At 41.3% G+C, this 18730-nt stretch overlaps 1 protein-coding gene across 1 annotated transcript in view; it reads right to left on the bottom strand.

The window, feature by feature from the left end:
• Window positions 1-15535: 15535 nt before the first annotated feature.
• LOC149289356 (bifunctional heparan sulfate N-deacetylase/N-sulfotransferase 3-like) overlaps window positions 15536-18730 on the bottom strand; it is a 62405-nt gene continuing 59210 nt past the window's right edge. The window contains exons 12-13 of the mRNA XM_089490699.1: window positions 17283-17385; window positions 15536-15655 (exon numbers count right to left, since the gene is read on the bottom strand). Coding sequence (XP_089346825.1) covers window positions 15536-15655; window positions 17283-17385 — 223 coding nt within the window. The remainder of the gene's footprint in view (window positions 15656-17282; window positions 17386-18730) is intronic.

Raw genomic sequence — 18730 nt, 5'->3', positions numbered from 1 at the left:
ATTCCCTGGGGGTCTTTACTCAGCACGGCTTGCCATAGTTCCTTTATAAAGCGTTAAATGTTGCTTACAGAAGAGGCTGAGAAAGGCCTTTAAGAAGACATGTAGAAGATAATGAGATAAAGCATTTGCTTGGTTTGTTCCTATGAAGAAAAAGCCATACCCCTAATAGCGCGCGTAAATCACCTCACACACACAAAAAAAAAGCCAAGCCATTTTAACGGCACCTGAGTTATACAGTGCACTCTATGACCTTTAAGGCGGGGTGGAGGTTAAGAGCGGCTACTACAATTCCACCCAAGTTGAAGTGAAACAAGGGGAATAACCAGAATATTCCTCTCAGCGTTATTTCTTCCCATAGAAGTACTTACAACTCGTACTAATCGCCTGCTGCTTCCTGAACATACCGACCGAACGCTCGCACATGGCAGGCGCTGGCGGACGATCATAGTGATGACGCGACCTCACTTCCTGCTCTAAAAGAACACTGTCCCTATCAGGACGCTTAAAGACAGTGTGACTAGAATGACCAATCGCCAGCGAGCACTGGGCGTCCAATCAAATCAGGATCGTTTGTCTCAATCAAAATTTCGCTAACGCTGCGTATAGGATGTTTTGTAACCCTTTGGGTGACGAATTTACGTGCAAAAGTAAGGGACGGTCCTCGGAGAAAGTGTTTGTGCCGCTACATGTGTTTGCTTTTACATAAAGGAAAACAAATGAACACTTCATATAAAATCAGGTTTATATCGGTTAACGTAGATCGCGCTTGGAAAAGCGAAGTAGTAGAATTAGAAGTTTTTTTTAAAAAAATCTTTATTTGTGTTTCCCAAGTATTTTAACGTAGGCTTCTCTATCCGTGAGGAATAAGATTCAGAAAATAGTTGCAATAGCAGAAAACCACCTCTTGGTGGCAGTATACAACCTTCCACCACTGACTGTCTACATTACTATTTCTATGAAAATTGGGTTTGAGACAATGTTTTCACCCCAAATTTTTGCAGAAAAGACATTCGCTTACTGAGAAAAATGTGTAAGAAATTATAATATCTGACACTGATACAACTCCCACATCCATCTAGGGCACTAACCACACGCACTCCCCCAATGCTCCACCCTCTGTGAGCAACCCATGTTTAATTCAGCATAATTTATGGTGCATTTTATATCACCAGATTTGCCAACTGACTTGCAATTGCACCCGCAGGACTAACACTCAACCTAGAAGAAAACTGTACACTGACACTCCAAAAACACACCTGAAAACTGTACACTCACGCAGTTTAACATTGTATACTGAACCCCTACCCTCAGGGCCGGCCCGACAATGGAGCCGAGTGGGGAAACTGCTCCAGGCGGCACTTTTGAAGCCCTTTTTTTTTCTTTTTTTTTTTTTTTTTTCTTTTTAAAGCGAAAGAGAGAGAGAAAGGGGCGCCGAGTGGTTTTCGCTTACCAAGCTGTCAGTATCCGCTCGGCGCCCCTCTCTCTCTCCTCTGCGGCAAATCTCCCTGTTCGGTCTCGGTGCCGGCTTGTAATGCTGAGCATTACAAGCCGGCACCGAGACCGAACAGGGACACTCGCCGCAGGACTGCTGAGAGGTACTGATGTCCGGATCATGAACGAATAGTTCATTTGATCCGATTCTTTTTAGTGATCCGGATGAATCGGTTCAGTAGACTGAACGATTCATTTGTAGCAGTGCCAGTTCAGTCTGTGAATCATGCAGCTGTAACCTGATCCTAGAGTGAGTCATCTGCAGAGCACTCAGACACAGACTCTGGGGTCAGGTTACAGCTCATTAATTCACACAGGAACGATGACTCATAGAGTCAGAGATTCGAATGATCCGAAGATTCCAATGATCCAAAGATTCGAATGATCCGATGATTCGAATGATTCAAACTATTCAATGATTTAAATGATTCAAATTATTTAAATGATTCGAATCTTACAGGGATCCGGATCTTACAGGGATCTGGATCTTACAGGGATCCGAATCTTACAGAGATTCAAATCATTCAGAGAATATTACTGATACCATACTTTTATAAATAAATACATAAATAATGTTCACTGCCCCCAGGATTTAGATTCCCCTGAGTTTGCCCCCCTTTACCTATAAGTGCACCTACAGTTAACTTTATTAAATTAATCCTCAATCATCAGCATAAAATTAACCCTTATACCCCATCAACCATAACTGCCCCTTAATTAACCCTAAAGCCCCCATCAACCATAACTGCCCCTAAATTAACCCTAAACACCCCATCAACCATAACTGCCCCTGAAATTAACCATAAAGACCCCATCAACCATAACGGCCCCTGAAATTAACCCTAAAGACACCATTAACCATAACGGCCCCTGAAATTAACCCTAAATACTCCATTAACCATAACTGCCCCTAAATTAATTGCATGTACTCCAGATAAATTGGTATGGTTGATGGGGTCTTTAGTGTTAATTTAGGGGCAGTTATGGTTGATACGGTGTTTAGGGTTAATTTAGGGGCAGTTATGGTTGATGGGGTGTTTAGGGTTAATTTTAGGGGCAGTTATACTTAATGGGGTGTTAAGGGTTCATTTTAGGGGCAGTCATGGCTGATGGGGTGTTAAGGGTTAATTTTAGGGGCAATCATGGTTGATGGGGTGTTAAGGGTTAATTTAATGGTGAGGGTTAATTTAATTAATTTAATAAAGTTAACTTAAGGTACAGTTGCAGGTAAAGGAGAATGTAAATCCTGGGGGCAGTGATTATTAATGTATTATTTATAAAAGTATGGTGATATTATCTGAATGATTCGACTCCCAATGATGGCAGAGAGTCGTTTAACGATCCGGATCTTACAGTGATCCGGATCTTACAGTGATCCGGATCTTACAGTGATCCGGATCTTACAGTGATCCGGATCACTGTAAGATTCGGATCCCTGTAAGATCCGAATCTTTGAACGACTCTCTGCCTTCATTGACATCACTCGAGTAGGCAGGCGAGTTACTGGAAAACAGTAACTCCTGTGAGTCACACTGAGTAATCCAAAGATTTGGATCATGAATCGGATCATTTCAGTGAACGAGTCGAAATGATCCGAATTTCCCATCACTACTGAAAGGTAAGTACAAGGGGGGGGGCAGGGACGGGGGGAGAGAAAGGGTAGATAAAGGGGGGGGGCATTTTAAAATTCGCCCCAGGCGGCATTTTGCCTTGGGCCGGCCCTGCCCACCCTCACTAACTAGCATCCTAGCACTGTGCACTGACACTCTCCTCACTAACACACTATATGCTGACACATACAGTCTAACTCTGTACACTGACACATACTGTACACTGTTTCATCGGTACACTGTCATCCACACACATGTTTTATTCTAACCCTATATATTGATACACACATTTTACCCCTGTATACTGACACCCACAGTCACACACACACTCATTTTAACCAAGGATAGGCACAGACATATACAGGGTCCAGGTGGTCTCTCGTGCAGGGGAGCTGAGACGCAGTTGGCTATCTCATGCATATTAGGAAAACGAAAGGGAACATTATTGATTTTACTCCACCCCCTAATTAGATGGAAATGAGTGTCCTGAAGCATGGAGGGATATTTAAACCGTCAGTTTGTGAACTATCATTGCCTGTGAGAGTGCCTCAGTAGTTTACTAGCGGTTTAATTATATTTGAACCTCTGGTATTGACTTCTGCTCGTTTCTCGACTTCCACAGTTTGCTGCCTACCCTGAATTGAATCTTTTCCTGTATATTGTATATTTCATATTCGTTTCTGACTTTGGCCTGCCTCCTGACCACCAGTTGGTTCTGGTTCTACTGCTGTGTGCCAGTGTACCTTCTCTGCCCTTGATACCGATGGAGTATCATTCTACTCCATTGGTAGTGATGTCTCCTGTTGGCCTCTAGGAGACAACTTTCTTCATTTTACTGCATTGAGGATCCTCTTCCAGATCTGCCCAAGAGCTACACATTGCTCTTACACATGCCTGCCCATACACACACACACACACACATACACACACACATGTACTCTGCTCATGTATACACATATATGCATTGACCTTACAGAAATTGCACAGGTAGGTTGCTTGGGGGCATAATTGGCACAAACAGGCTTTTTGGGGGCAACAATTTCACAAGCAGGCTCACTTAACTGTTTGGGGACAAAATGTCACTGTGGGACACACTGCTTGTGAAGTTGGGAGCCTGTTCCCCAGGAACTTATTTGGGCCTTTTAACACTTTTGGTTCTCGGAATTCCAATAATAATATGGTATTCTGTTATTATTATAGGAACAATTTAACCCCTTCGCGACCTTTGCCGGTTCAGGACCTTCATGACATGAAGGTCACTAAATGACCTTTGACGGTCCTGAACCGTCAAAAAGTTAAATAATCAACGATCACTTTCTTCGCTTAAACGGCGTTACTGTAATGCCTCGATGTCGAGGCATTCAGTAACGCCGAGATCGGCATCGGGGGCCATGTCTGGCCCCTCCTCGAGGCGTCAACAGCCGCCATACATTGTATGGCGGCGGACGCCCGTTTTAAAAGCGTTTAGGAGGCGATCAACGATCGCCTCCTAAACTTAAATGGTGTCGCTGGAATGCCTCGATCAGGAGGCATCCAGCGACACCAAACACTTACCTCTGGGTGGGCTGTGACCGCTCCAGAGAGTGGTCACAGCCGCAGCTGCCGGTGTTCTTCGCCATCAACAAGATGGCGGCCGCCCTGTAAAAGAAACAACCAAGTTTTTAAAGTTCGCTAGATGGTCTAGAGAACTCTGGCTCCACTTGCAGGTTGAATACAGGTACTGCATTCAACCATGCAAGTCAATGGAGCCCAGCTTTCTAATCACAATGTGATTAGTAAAATATAAAAAAAAATAAAAAAAATATGGAAAAATAAAATATGGAAAAAATTAAAAGTGCTAACATTTAAAAATAATTATGCAGTGATGTCACTAGATGAACCATCCAGCAAAATGTGTAAAAAAAATATATAAAAAAAAAAGTATTAAAAAAATAAAATAAAAAAAATAAAGTTTATTATTTTGAGCAAGTGCTAAAATTTCTCAAAAATCTCAACAAAGAGTTTAAATAAAAGCACTTCAAATACCCAAGGGGTGTCTAATATATAAAAAAAATGGCTGATGGGGTAAATTGGAGTGGCTGAGCTCAAAGATAGGGCATAGGTACAGACTTTCCAAAATGGACAAAAAAAGCGCACTTCCCAAATGTGGCATTTTAAATCTCAAACAACACGACAAACCCATGCATGTCAGGTATCACTGCACTCAGGAGATGTTCCTGAACACATATTGGGGTGTTGTTTGACAGTGACATATACCAGAACCTGTATATCTATAACTAAAGTACAATTTGTGTGAAAAAAAATAAAAAAAAATTACTATTACAAAGTTTGACAAAGTGTAGTTGTATAATTGGTGCATGGAAAGGGTTAAAATAACAGCATTTGGAATACCCTGGGGTGTCTAGTTTTCAAAAATATATGGTTTGAATGGGTTAAATTGAGTTAACCGGCTTCAAAGATGTTCCAAAGAGGAGATGGAGGCAGAATGACCAGATTTGTTAAAAAAGATTTGGAAATCATAAAACGCTGCTTGTACTTATTGCCCTATAACTTACAAAAAACAGCAAAAAAACATAAAAACATTGGGTATTTCTAAACTCAGGACAAGTAGTAGAATCTATTTAGCTAGTTTTTTTACTTGCTTTTTTAGGTGAGTAAAAGATTTTTCAAATAAAAGTCATAAAATGTGTTTTTTTTTATAGTAAATAAGATGATATGATCAAAATAATGATATCTGAAGAAAGCCCATCTTGTCCTGAAAAAAACAATATATAACTTATGTGGGTACACTAAATGGGTGAGGAGAAAATTACAGCTGAACACAAGCACCACAAAAGTATTAAAACAGCCTCGGTCCCACAGGGTACAAAACGAAAAATGAGCCCGGTCCTTAAGGGGTTAATATAATTTTAAAAATAATGATTTACAGCCATTTGTTGGCAAATAGTGTGAATCAGATAGGTATGTTTAGCGGGTGTGGCTTGCGGGCACGAACGTTTGACCACGCGATGAAATATATAGGGCTGGTGTCTAGACTTGGGCACCAGGGGGCTCTTCGTGTTCGTCTTCGTGCTCGTCTTCGGCAAAAAAAAAAACTTCGTATTCCGCGAATATTTGCCTGGTCCTGTCTTCTCTTCGGGCGAATATTCGCGGACATTCTTCGTGCTCGGGTTTTCTTCGTTTTCCCCGGTTAAGGGGTTAAAACGGGGTTAAAGCCGCTCTGGCGCCAGGAGTTTAAATGTCCGTATGAGCAACTCTATTGGTCGTCAGCAGGGGGCTCGTCTGCCATTGGTTGATGGCAGACGAGCCCCCTGCTGGCGACCAATAGGGTCGCTCGTACAGACTGTTATACTCCTGGTGCCGTAATTGTCCGGCAGATCCCGCTGGTCTCCCTGTTCTATAATTTATTAACTGATAGAACAGGGAGACCAGTGGGATCTGCCGGGTAAGTTACAGCATTGGGGTTTTAAAAGTCTGCACGAGCGACTCTGTTGGTCGCTCGTGCAGACTTTTAAAACCCCAATGCTACAACTTACCCGGCACATCCCACTGGTCTCCCTCCCTGTTCAATTAATTAAATGTCCGTACGAGCGAACAATAAAGTCGCTCGTACGGACATTTAACTCTGTACAGGGAGGGAGACCAGTGGCATCGGCAGGGTAAGTTGCAGCATTGGGGTTTTAAAACCCCAATGCTGCAACTTGCCCTGCCGATGCCACTGGTCTTTAACTAATTGAACAGGGAGGGAGACCGATGCCACTGGTCTCCCTCCCTGTTCAATTAGTTAGTCCGTGCCGGGTTAAATGTCCGTACGAGCGACCAATAAAGTCGCTCGTACGGACATTTAACTCTGTACAGGGAGGGAGACCAGTGGCATCGGCAGGGTAAGTTGCAGCATTGGGGTTTTAAAACCCCAATGCTGCAACTTGCCCTGCCGATGCCACTGGTCTTTAACTAATTGAACAGGGAGGGAGACCGATGCCACTGGTCTCCCTCCCTGTTCAATTAGTTAGTCCGTGCCGGGTTAAATGTCCGTACGAGCGACCAATAAAGTCGCTCGTATGGACATTTAACTCTGTACAGGGAGGGAGACCAGTGGCATCGGCAGGGTAAGTTGCAGCATTGGGGTTTTAAAACCCCAATGCTGCAACTTGCCCTGCCGATGCCACTGGTCTTTAACTAATTGAACAGGGAGGGAGACCGATGCCACTGGTCTCCCTCCCTGTTCAATTAGTTAGTCTGTGCCGGGTTAAATGTCAGTACGAGCGACCAATAAAGTCGCTCGTACGGACATTTAACTAATTGAACAGGGAGGGAGACCAGTGGCATCGGCACTGCCGATGCCACTGGTCTCCATCCCTGTTCAATTAGTTAGGGGTTAACTTTTTTTTAAAGGGTTAAGGGGCCGTGCAAGTGAGCCTATTGGTCGCTTGCACGGCCCTTTAACCTATGGATTTCTGCTCCCGTTAACCCCTTCGATGCTGTGTTAACGCAGCATCGAAGGGGTTAACGGGAGCGGAAATCCATAGGTTCGCTGTCAGGGGCTACAAAGACCGTGCGAGTGAGCCTATTGGTCACCTGCAGGGTCTTTCTCTGGCATCAACCAATTGGTTGATGCCAGAGGAGGTCCCTGTAGGCGACCAATAGGCTCATTCGCACTGCCCTGTAACCCGTGACGGCGAACCTGCGGATTTCCACTTCCGGGAACTGCCGCGATGCCGCGAAGCCAAGACAAGGTAAGATGAAGGGGGGGAATGGTAGACGAAGACGAAGACAATCACGAAGATCTTCGTGGTGTGTGTCTTCGTCTTCGCCTACGTTTTACCGCCGCCGTCTTCTCTTCGGCGTGTCTTCGGAACGAACACGAAAACACACTCTTCGTGTTCGTTTCCATGTTCGCCCGAAGACGAATGCACAAGTCTACTGGTGTCCAAATATTTCAAGGACTGCTTGTAATTCCGAGTCTGGCCCTGGTGTTAGCTATAGTTGAGTGTTGCCTTTCCTAGTCGCATTTCAAACACTAAGGGGCTAGCCTGAGATGACATTAGAAGTGCCATATATGAAGCTAGTGTATAGTTGCAAATGCATTTTTGTGATAACACATGGCTTGTGTAAGGACTTTTGACGCCATTTGCGCCTTATTATTTATATGGATTTATATGTTGTGTGATAATATTTACATGGATATGTTACATCCTGTGATACAATCAGTAGCCATTTTCTGTTTGCCAAGAGGGCTCCAGGTCATAAGAACTAGCTTCCCAAATCCAAAGAGGTCTCAACTGTGTCAAGGGGTAGGCAGGATTTTGGCTCATATGCACTGCTTTTCTACTTATAATTCACTGGTCAGACACAGACAAAAATAACTAATGCTAGTAAAGTTTACCTGATATGCCTTTATTAGTGTTTTTTTTCCCTCCTCCATGCATTTCCCATTTATCATTAAACTCACATTCACTTTATTGTTTTCACCTAGCATGCAGAACTACTTTCCCTCTGTGTCTGCCTGGGAATATATAGACCAGATTTGCCACATGTACAACAAATTGCACAACCTAATTAACTTATTTCAGATGTCAGCACCTCAGGGAATCAGAGAGAACATTCTGAATGCTAATCACAGACAATGACAGGATGACAACATAGTGAACTTCACATACCGACACCTACGAGTAGAATAACATTATTACCAGAGCTCATTTGGGAGAAGGATGAACAGAGACCTTATACCCAGTATATTGTTATAAGGAACAACACAATATCTTGTCATTGTGACCTGCCATTTTTGTAATTTTACACACTTTAATGAATCAAGCTATTTTTAGCTGTTTCTCTGCATATTGTTGTGTCACTTAGGGCTGTAGAACACCGTGACACAATCAAAAAAAATTCAGAGCTTTTAGAAAAGTGTAATATCAGGGGGGGAAATGGCATACAGGTGTTTTGTCCTATAAGGGCTGTTCTTTCTAAAATGGAACAGACATAAGAACAGCATAACATATTTTGACATATCTGTGTTCATGTAGGTGAAAGAGTTCGGGAGGTTGCTAGAAAGTGGGTCATATTTAAATTTCAGCTACAACTGGTGGCCTACATACGTTGATGGATATGTTTGAAGATAGATGATAATTCTTCTGGCATTAGTTGGCGTATAGGCAATTATGAGGCTTTGCATGCCTGATGGAGCGGTCAGGTTTTTTATTTGTCTTATACAGTATTGGCTCGGATATAGGCCGCACCCTAAAAGTTTGGTGCTTTTTTAAAGAAAAAAAGTTTTTTTCTTTAAAAAAGCACCAAAAAAACATGCTGCCACCCTGCTTCCCCCCCGAGATATGCTGCCACTCTCCCCCCCGAGATATGCTGCCACTGTCCTCCCCCCCGAGATATGCTGCCACTGTCCCCCCCGAGATATGCTGCCACTGTCCTCCTCCCCCCGAGATATGCTGCCACTGTCCTCTCCCCCCCCGAGATATGCTGCCACTGTCCCCCCCCCCCGAGATATGCTGCCACTCTGTCCCCCCCGACTTACCAGAGCAGACTCCCGGGTGTCTTCCGGGGCCGGCGGGGGACATCTACGCAATACGCTTATACAACTGCACCGGAAGTTGAAACGCAGAGGGGGGCAGAGGTAAAACGCATCGTGCGGACGGTCACCGGCTGCGGCGATGCGGGTAAACAACCTCCGCAGCTGGTGACCGTCCGCACGAGGCGCTTAGACAACCTCCCGTGCCGGCACCCCCCCCGTGGAAAGTGCTGGCAGGGGAGGCTGTCTGAGCGTATCGGAGAGTAGGATGCAGGTCCCCTGCACCGCTGCGGCGGGATCTGTATCCTAACACCGCTGCCTGCCTGGCGCCTGGGACTGCATGTGGCGGGCGTCGGGCGCTAGACCCCGAATATAGGCCACACCCCCACTTTAAAGACTTAAAGTGGGGGGAAAAAGTGCGGCCTATATTCGAGCCAATACGGTATAACTTAGAAGTGTTGGATATTAATTTGTGACTTGTTCTTCCTCACTGAAATGCCAATTTACATAAAGTTGCTAGGTATGGTATTAATGCAAAATGTTTAATAACTAATACTTTTCATGCTGTCTATGTTTCAGTGTAGAACATAAAATTAAATGAATTAAAAGGAGCTTGATTAACTTCCTTTGGTATATTTGAATCTGCAAAAAGGCTAAATGTTTATGAATATTATTAAACTATTATAATTATATCTCAAGCCATCTTAGAGCTGCGATTTGGAGTTCTGTAACACAGAGCAGTAATCCTAACAGAGAAAGGCATGTATCATATAGCACAAAGCAGAGAGAGGTAGTCTTAAACACAAAAGACACAGAGACATGCTGACAGTTTACTGATAAAAGCGTCAGGCAGGTATGGCAGCTATGTCTTTTTTTCATCCAAAAGCACAGATGGTATATTTTAACATGCTTAAAATTGTAAACGTTTGTTGGAACTTAACCTTTAAATTCGCTAGCATGCCATTGGTCCAGTGGTGCTCTACTATAGTCAGAAAACTGTAAGATGATGCCCTGCCAGCACACTACTATTGTTCATTATATGCATTCTTCCTGTAAGCCCTAGCCAAAAGTACTAAACATATGCAATTTCACGCTCGTTAGTTTTCACCCTATCGCAGGTGAGGCATTTCAGAAAAAGAACTGAAGCCCTGGAAATCATCTGGCTGTTCCCTTTCCTTTATGGTTCCGAATAATGAAACGTTAAATTCAAATGAGTGCCTGCTTTGTCCTAGTTTGAAATTCAAAGGCATGGTATTCACTTCCATAAGCACCATATTGCATTTCATTTGGTACTTTTCTAAGTACACTTTCTTACAATAATGAAAATGGCAGGTTTCCTACAGGCTGTTACATATTCAAATTATGAGCCATGCCTTTAGGATCTGTGGAAGTGGAACAGTGCATGCGAAAACTGGAATTAAGGCTCTTGTTATATGGTAATCAATAACTCTTGCTGATTCCATCGGTGTATTATCACAATGCAAAATGCTGTTGGACCATACAATTAAGTAGTTAGTGCAGAAATTGAATCCTGTGTTATTTAGTATAGGAGATGTAGGCGTCATGAGATAAAAAAATGTTTCCTATGCAGTCATGCTTAATATTTTTCTCATTGAGTCTAAAATCCTAAAATACAGTGTGGTTTAAGTAGGTTAACACTGACAAAAACCTGGTTTTATTTTAGTAATAAGTAATAACAAATTATGGGATTTTAAACATATGGTACTGTGCTGTTTTCCAGTAGACACAATTGCCAGATTTATGTTTTTTTAAAACGATATTGCCCATTGCAAAGTATTACTTGTCCTAATCCTTATACCTGTATGCAACATATCTATTATGTGTTTTTCTACATTTGACATGGATACCACAAGGATACAAACAATCTCATATATCAGAGGCTTGTGTGTAGCCTTATGAAAGGGACAATTTGCTGTCCCTGAAAGCCTCACCACAGCGGATTGCATATAAAAGAACTTGAATATGCGTTTGTTAAACGTAAATAAAAGATTTACCTTAAGTAAGCTCTGCAGCTGCCCGTCTTCTTTGTGGTCTGGAGATTGGCGCTGCTGATTGGCATGTGGCATAATGGAGGCCCTGTCCAGCAGGACATCACGTAACATGACCCTACTGTGAACCTACTCAGTAAAACAAGGCGAGGAGGTAAGTAAGTGAAAGAGAAGGTGTAGGAGGGAGTGTGTGAAAGGCAAGATAAAAAGGGAATGTGAGCATGAGTGTAAGTGTGTGTTAGCAGGAATGAGTTTGCACAAAAATGTGAATGTTTGTGCATAGGTGTGTGTGAGGATGAATGTGTGAGAGGAAGTGCATGCTAGCATGAGTGTGTAAGTGTGTGTTAGCTTGGGTGTGTGTTAGCATGAATATGTATGCATGTATGTATGAACATAAGTGTGTGTGAGAGGGAGTGTGTGTTCCCATGTGTGTGTGCTAGCATGAGTGTGTGCCTTAGCATGAATATGCCTTAGTGTGTGCTAGAGGGAGTGTGTGTATGAGCATAGTATGTAGGTATGTTATTGATAAAGTGAGTAAATGCATGTATGTGTGTGTTAGCTTGTATATGTGTGTTAGCACAAGTGCGTTTGTGTAAGTTTTAGAGTGTGTGTAAATATGTGTGCCAGGGCATATGTTAGTTATCAAATGCATCAAGGGGCTGATAGGAGCATAAATCTGTCACTGGACTGTCTCATCCTGAGCCAATAAAGGTAGGTGTGTGTCTGTGTAAATAAGTATGTTACTGTATTTGCGTATGTTAGTATGTGTGTATAATTATGTTAATGTGTATGTGTAAGTATGCTAGTGTGTGTTTTATTATGTTAGTGTGTGTACACACTGTATGTATGTATGTGTGAGTATGTTGAGTATGTGTGTGTGAGCATCATGGGTGTGTTGGTCCAGGGGACAGGGGGGCAATTGCAATTGCAAAGAAGGGCTCTGGGAAAGGATGTCAGGTGGGAAGAATGATATGAGTAATGTGTGATAGATGTGAGGTGTGATAGGTTGTAATTTGTAATAGGTATAAGGAGTAATGTGTTATAGGTGTAAGGAAGTGAGGAGTAATGTGGGAGTGATGTGTTATGTGTGATAGGCGAGTGATTGTTATGGGAATGATTTGTGATAGTTGTTAGGGAATGAGGTGTGATATGTGATAGGTGTGAGGGAGTTATGTGTAATATGTAAAAGGTGTGATGGAGGTGAGATGTGATGATTGAGTGATGCTGTTTTAGTGAGCGCCTGTCTGTGTGCGTATTTTAGTTACCGGGTGGTGGACGACTCATCCTTATCTGCACCCCCCATGTGCTGGAAGGTGTCAGCCCTCCCATGGTTAGTATGTTACTGTGTGTGTAAATACATATGTCGCCTCAGAGGGGATATGATAACATTATATAAATATATTCGGGGCCAATACAAACCATTGTGTGCAAATCTGTTCATAAACAGGACTATGCATAGGACACGTGGTCATGCGTTTAGACTGGAAGAAAGGAGATTTAGTCTAAAGCAGAGGAAAGGGTTTTTTACAGTAAGGACAATAAGGATGTGGAATTCTCTGCCTGCAGAGGTAGTTTTATCGGAGTCTGTACAGACGTTTAAACTGCAACTGGATGGATACCTGGAAAAACATAATATTCAGGGATATAACCTTTAATTATGGGGAAACAGCTTATTGATCCAAGGAGAAATCTGACTGCCATTTTGGGAAGGATTTTTTTCCCCTGGTTAGTGCAGAATTGGAAAGAGCGAAACCGGGGTTTTTTTTTGCCTTCTTTTGGATTAACAGCAACAAATTAACAGATATAGGAAAGGCTGAACTTGATGAACGCATGTCTTTTTTCAGCCTATGTAACTATGTAACTATGTTTGTATGCATGTGTGTGTGTGTAAAAGATTTACTGTGTGTGTATGTTAGTGTGTTGGTGTGTCTATAAATATGTTACTGTGTGTTTAGGAGAAGCTTGGGCGCCCCAACTTTTTGTCTTGCAGGGGGCACAGGCATTTTTTTTTATGCCACTGCAGGTCACCTGAACATGAAATAGGCAATGGGGCAACTGCATAATCCCCAATGCATTTACAAGGAGAAACCACATTCAAATTTAAAGTGTCCCTTTCATTAAAACAGGACGCACGTACCAATTTCCCACCTTGCCTGCCAGTAGGATTTTAATGCAAATTGTGTCTCAGCTGTCATAGCTGGTTATTAAAGGTTTTTTATATAGTTTATGCAGTTAAGTTTTTCTTTGAAAGACATTTTCTATGGCATATAGCAATTTTAACCAGGAGCACTTATAAAAACACATATTTGTTGTCAGGAATTAATTTCCAAAGCCCCCCCCGGAGCTTAGGGGGCACTAGGCATGTGCCTTAATGTGTTATGTGGCACCAAGCAAGCTCCTATGTTTTTCAAAAATCATAGTCGATAGTTGGATTAAATATAAAATTCATACAATGACACAATATATCACAGTGATCTGGATAATAACCTTAACTCAAGGTAATATTACACATTTAAATATGTAGAAATCTCTAAAAAAAGTTAAAAAAAATACAAAAACTTTAAATGTGTGACATTCACACTACTGCGTAACTTTGGCACAAAGAAAACACCTTTAAAATCATATTTGCATAGCACAGCATTCTATAGACGGTTTGAATAGACTACAAAAATGACATGTCTTTATGTGGTGTTATCTTACCGAACCATTCCGTTCATAGCTCCATAAATGAAATGCCTCGTTTTAATGAGCATGCATTCAAATTCTCTAGCTTTTCAGCTTGGAATTCAGCAACGCATTATATTCTCAAATGACTCATTTTGAAAGTTTATTTTTAGTATAATTCAACTACAACCAATCATTATATATCTTTTTTTTCACTAAATCAATTTTCTTGTCCATTCATTGTGCTGGGTCTGCAGTCAATAAGCCTTTTGTTTTGTGACATATTTACAAATGAAACACTTATGACTCCTAAGACCTAAAGTTTATATTTTTTTCTGATTTATTTTTGTATCTAATTAAGAACACTATATAAAAGTTGATTTCCAAGTGAATAACAACTCAGATGTGTGCTGTATCTATGCATATGGAAACACTTACCTAATATTTTAAGTGTGGATGTTTTTAATTCTCTTAACCTTAGGCAAATTATTTCCCTGGGGTATATTACAAAAAAAAAAAATCCCAGCAGATTAAAGCATGCACCAGTGTTGCTCCATTTAGGTAGACAGGCCATGGGCTTTATTCACTAAAGCGGGTATTTGCCTGAAAGCTGCAGTTCTGCTTACTTAATTTACTATGGAGTATGAAGGGACACATCTTCTTGTGAAGGGTTTAGCTGACCCTGTATAGTACTAAATACAATCTATGAGAATTCTTGAACTCAGTAATTCTTAACTATGCATTCTGGTAGGGCTGAAGCTTCATAATTCACAAAACCACAGGAGTCTCAGATGATGTAGGTAACATATTTATTAACATAAAAAATTGAATTGTCAGTTTGAATGACCAAGCCACTTGACTTTTGGAGGTTTTATATGACCAGATTTATTTTCTTGTAACATGTTTATTCAGCAACCAAACACTATGCAATACAGAATTCAACACACTTCAAAGTAAAGGGCCAGATTCAGACAATGCCATAATCCACATGCCAGCACATGGAAAACAAATCCTCAACAGCGGCTGTCGAAATGCGTGGGGGCAAACAGAATAAAGATATTGCCTCATTCAGGAACAAACTCCAGGATCTTGTACTGTATTTGTATCAACAGTACATTGAACATAGGCTTATTTGGAATTCTGCCTTGAAGAAGTCAATAATATCCAAGGATGAGGAACTGACTGGCCGTTTGTCACCTGACATTCCCAAGAGATATTCACAGGGTTTGTTCTTAGTGCTATCTGACTTTTTGCAGTTCTTGTCTTAGCCAAGAAGGAAGAGGTTGGCCAAGCCTGTGTAAAAGTTTTGATAATTCCACATTATGATCTCTGTAGTAGGTTGACAGAAATGCTCTGCACTGGGGAAAAATGGAGCATAGATGTCAGTCACTTAACAGGGGTTTTCATTTTATACGATTAATTTCGATAAAACATTGACATAGCTCTGTAGCATGTTAGGTAAACCAACATTACTCGATCCTTATTGAAAAATACAAAACAGAAACATTTGAAAGGTTTTTCAGTTGCCGTGACAACAACTTTCCTACTTTTGTATCACAGGACAATACAGAATTCACTAAAGAAATGACTATTTTACATGATTAAATAATCAAATCTGATAAGGTTTTAGGTGTTCTAAAGAGTGATGTTAAATTCAGCACAGTTGGTAGATTAGCGCTTTATTATTTATGCAAGATAATCCTTTCAACAATGTAACGACGGTCGGCCAACATAAATCCTCAAACTGCTTATTTTTAACATTGGAGCTATGCAACAATGTTTTTATATTTCTGCAAGCGTTTCTTAAAACCTCACTTCATCAGTTCCATAATAAATGAAGGCCTAGGGTAGTGTATGCTTATTTTCATAAGAGGGAATTACTTAGTATGTGGCATTATAATTAAACAAATGTCTAGACTTCCAAGCCCATGGGTGAAATTACATGGGGAAGACACATCACGTTTAAGGCATTTTGTCATCCGCTGGCTCTTTCCATTTTCTAATTATAAGAAAACATAGGACGTGGTTAAGCCTGCATTTAGAAATGTGTCTCCATAATGGCCAGTAATTAGAGATTAAGCTACATTTAAACATTTGGTTTTCATTTGGTTTGAAAAATATTTGCAAAAAAGGGACAAAGTTTGTAGTTAATGTTCTGTTCCCTTAACAATTCGTGAAGTCCCTCGTGGGGAGGCTTGCAAATGTGGCCATTCTATTTCTTCACGGCTTTTTTTTCCAATCTCACCAGCATCGTTTTCTTTATCTGTTCCACTAAGTCATCTAGCTTGTTATCCTTCTTATTTTTACTTACTGCACTACTACTTAGACGTTAACTACATTGTTTCTTTGCACTCATCATCTCTTGGCTTTTCTTCAGCCCTTACAACCTCCATTCCCATTTTTTATTCCCCACTTTCCTCAAGCCGTATTTACCTTAGGTGTTGTCTAAGCCTGACCGAGGACATCTCCCCCAGCTGCTCCCTCCATGGCTACTGTCTTCATTGAACAGTGCTGGGATATGATGTCATATCCCGTCACTCTATGACTTAAAGGGTTGCCTTTTAAAGCAATCTATGGACGCTGTGCTTGGTTGGGATAGAAACAATAGTGCAAATGTACCGTTTGGGGACATCAGAGATCTCTCTGGTAACCTCCCCAATGAGAAGCGGCACAATAAGAGGGCTGATCGGCCAAGAGGGTGAATGCTGCCTTTGGCCATTAACAATCTTCTCTCTCCTGCAGCTGTTCACACATGTAATAAAGCTGCAACCATGTATCCATTTTAAACTACCACAACCACTACCACCTCTCCCACTCTTATATTGATTGCTCATATTGTTAAAGACCAGCAGATAATGAATGATAGATGCGGTAAGTATAACAACCTGTATCATTCTGAAATAGACAGTTTTTTTATTTAATGCAGACTTGACACAAATTGGTCTAAAGTTTTTACGGTATTTTTTTTTTTTAGAAAAGCCTCACCTCTGAATCCATGGGTGGGTATTTTCTACCTTTGCTCTTTCCCAGACATTTTGTTTTTCCTTCTTCCAGTAGCTGGCACCAGAATCCTTTATGTGAATCAAATCTAAAAATATATATTCAATAATATAGACATCATTAAACCTTTTTTAAAATATAGAGTGTGCATTTATTTAAACTGGTCATGACACCTTTGGGACTTATTTCTCATTTGTTAAGTTTGTAAACTTACTATACTTGTCTTTATTTTTCAACATAATAAATGTTATAGTTGTCATACTAAGGATAGCTCAGCCCAGCTCCGTTAGCCATTGCAGTACGGAAATGGGCTTTAAAGTTTCTGGATACATATGGGATTCTATCTTACGAGGGAGAGTCAGCCTGTGGCTCTTTTAGCCAGGCCATGTGATAAATAGCTATGAAAATCAACTTTATATGGAAGCCCCATTAAGTATATTATTCAGGGAAGGGTAAAGCTGGCTACTGTAATGGGGCTTTGCTATGGGATAATTGGATAATTACAGAGGCGTATCTACTGAAAATAGTGCCTATGGCAAGCATAGCATAGCAGATATGGATCTACAGAATAACACAAAAACCCAGCTTTGCAGTTAGGCTAGGTTTCCACTTGGTTTTTTTTAGCTAAAAACACCCATAAAAACGCCAATAGCGCCACCTGTTAGCTGTTCTTCAATAGGAAATCGCAAAATGCCATATCCACTTGGCGTTTTTTTGCTTGGCGTTTTTTCTGTCCTCTTTGGCGTTTGGCGTTTTTCTGCTTTTTTGGGCTCTGTGGCAGTTTTTCAAAATCGCAGCATGTTGACACTCGTTTTTTGCAAGGAAATCTTGGCGTTTTTCTCAAGTCTATGGGAGAGAAAAAACGCCATGAAAAAGCCATGTGGGTTTATTGCCTTGGCGTTTTTTATGGCGTTTTTTCCACAGTTACAATGCAGAGGATGGACCCGGTATCTGTGTGTCCTACGAGAAATAGGCTGGAAACAAACAGTTTCACACAAAACAAAGTTCATATTGAATTCTACACCATTTGGAACAAACATGCCATTACAAACAAACATACGCGACGCATCAACTGGATCCTGCGTGCCAAAAGCAACAGCAAACAATTTGCACCATCATTTGGGGCCAATCTTCCTAGAGGAGCAGACATTCGGAATAAAGCATGCCTTACAAACCACAGAAAAGTGACAAAAGGGTCCGCCGGGGCGTTTAAGTAGAACTCTACCAAGTAAATGACATCAGGGGACAGATACTTGCCATTTATCCTAATCCCTTTTAGCTGGGTGAAACTTCTAACTTGTAAAGGCTGGAAAAACTGCCTAAGGTCAAAAAAAGCAATTTCCACAGAAAGGCTAAAACGCCAGAAAAAACTCCAGAAAAAAACGCCAAAACGCAGGAAAATGCAGTGGCAGTTTTCTTGGCGTTTTTCATCA

This window comes from Sceloporus occidentalis, unplaced genomic scaffold (genome assembly GCF_023333645.1).
Source record: "Sceloporus occidentalis isolate IW3139 unplaced genomic scaffold, rSceOcc1.0.p SCAF_46, whole genome shotgun sequence".
NCBI lineage: Eukaryota > Metazoa > Chordata > Lepidosauria > Squamata > Phrynosomatidae > Sceloporus > Sceloporus occidentalis.
Note: the sequence above shows the minus strand (reverse complement) of the source record. Positions and strands in the feature narration are given on the sequence as shown.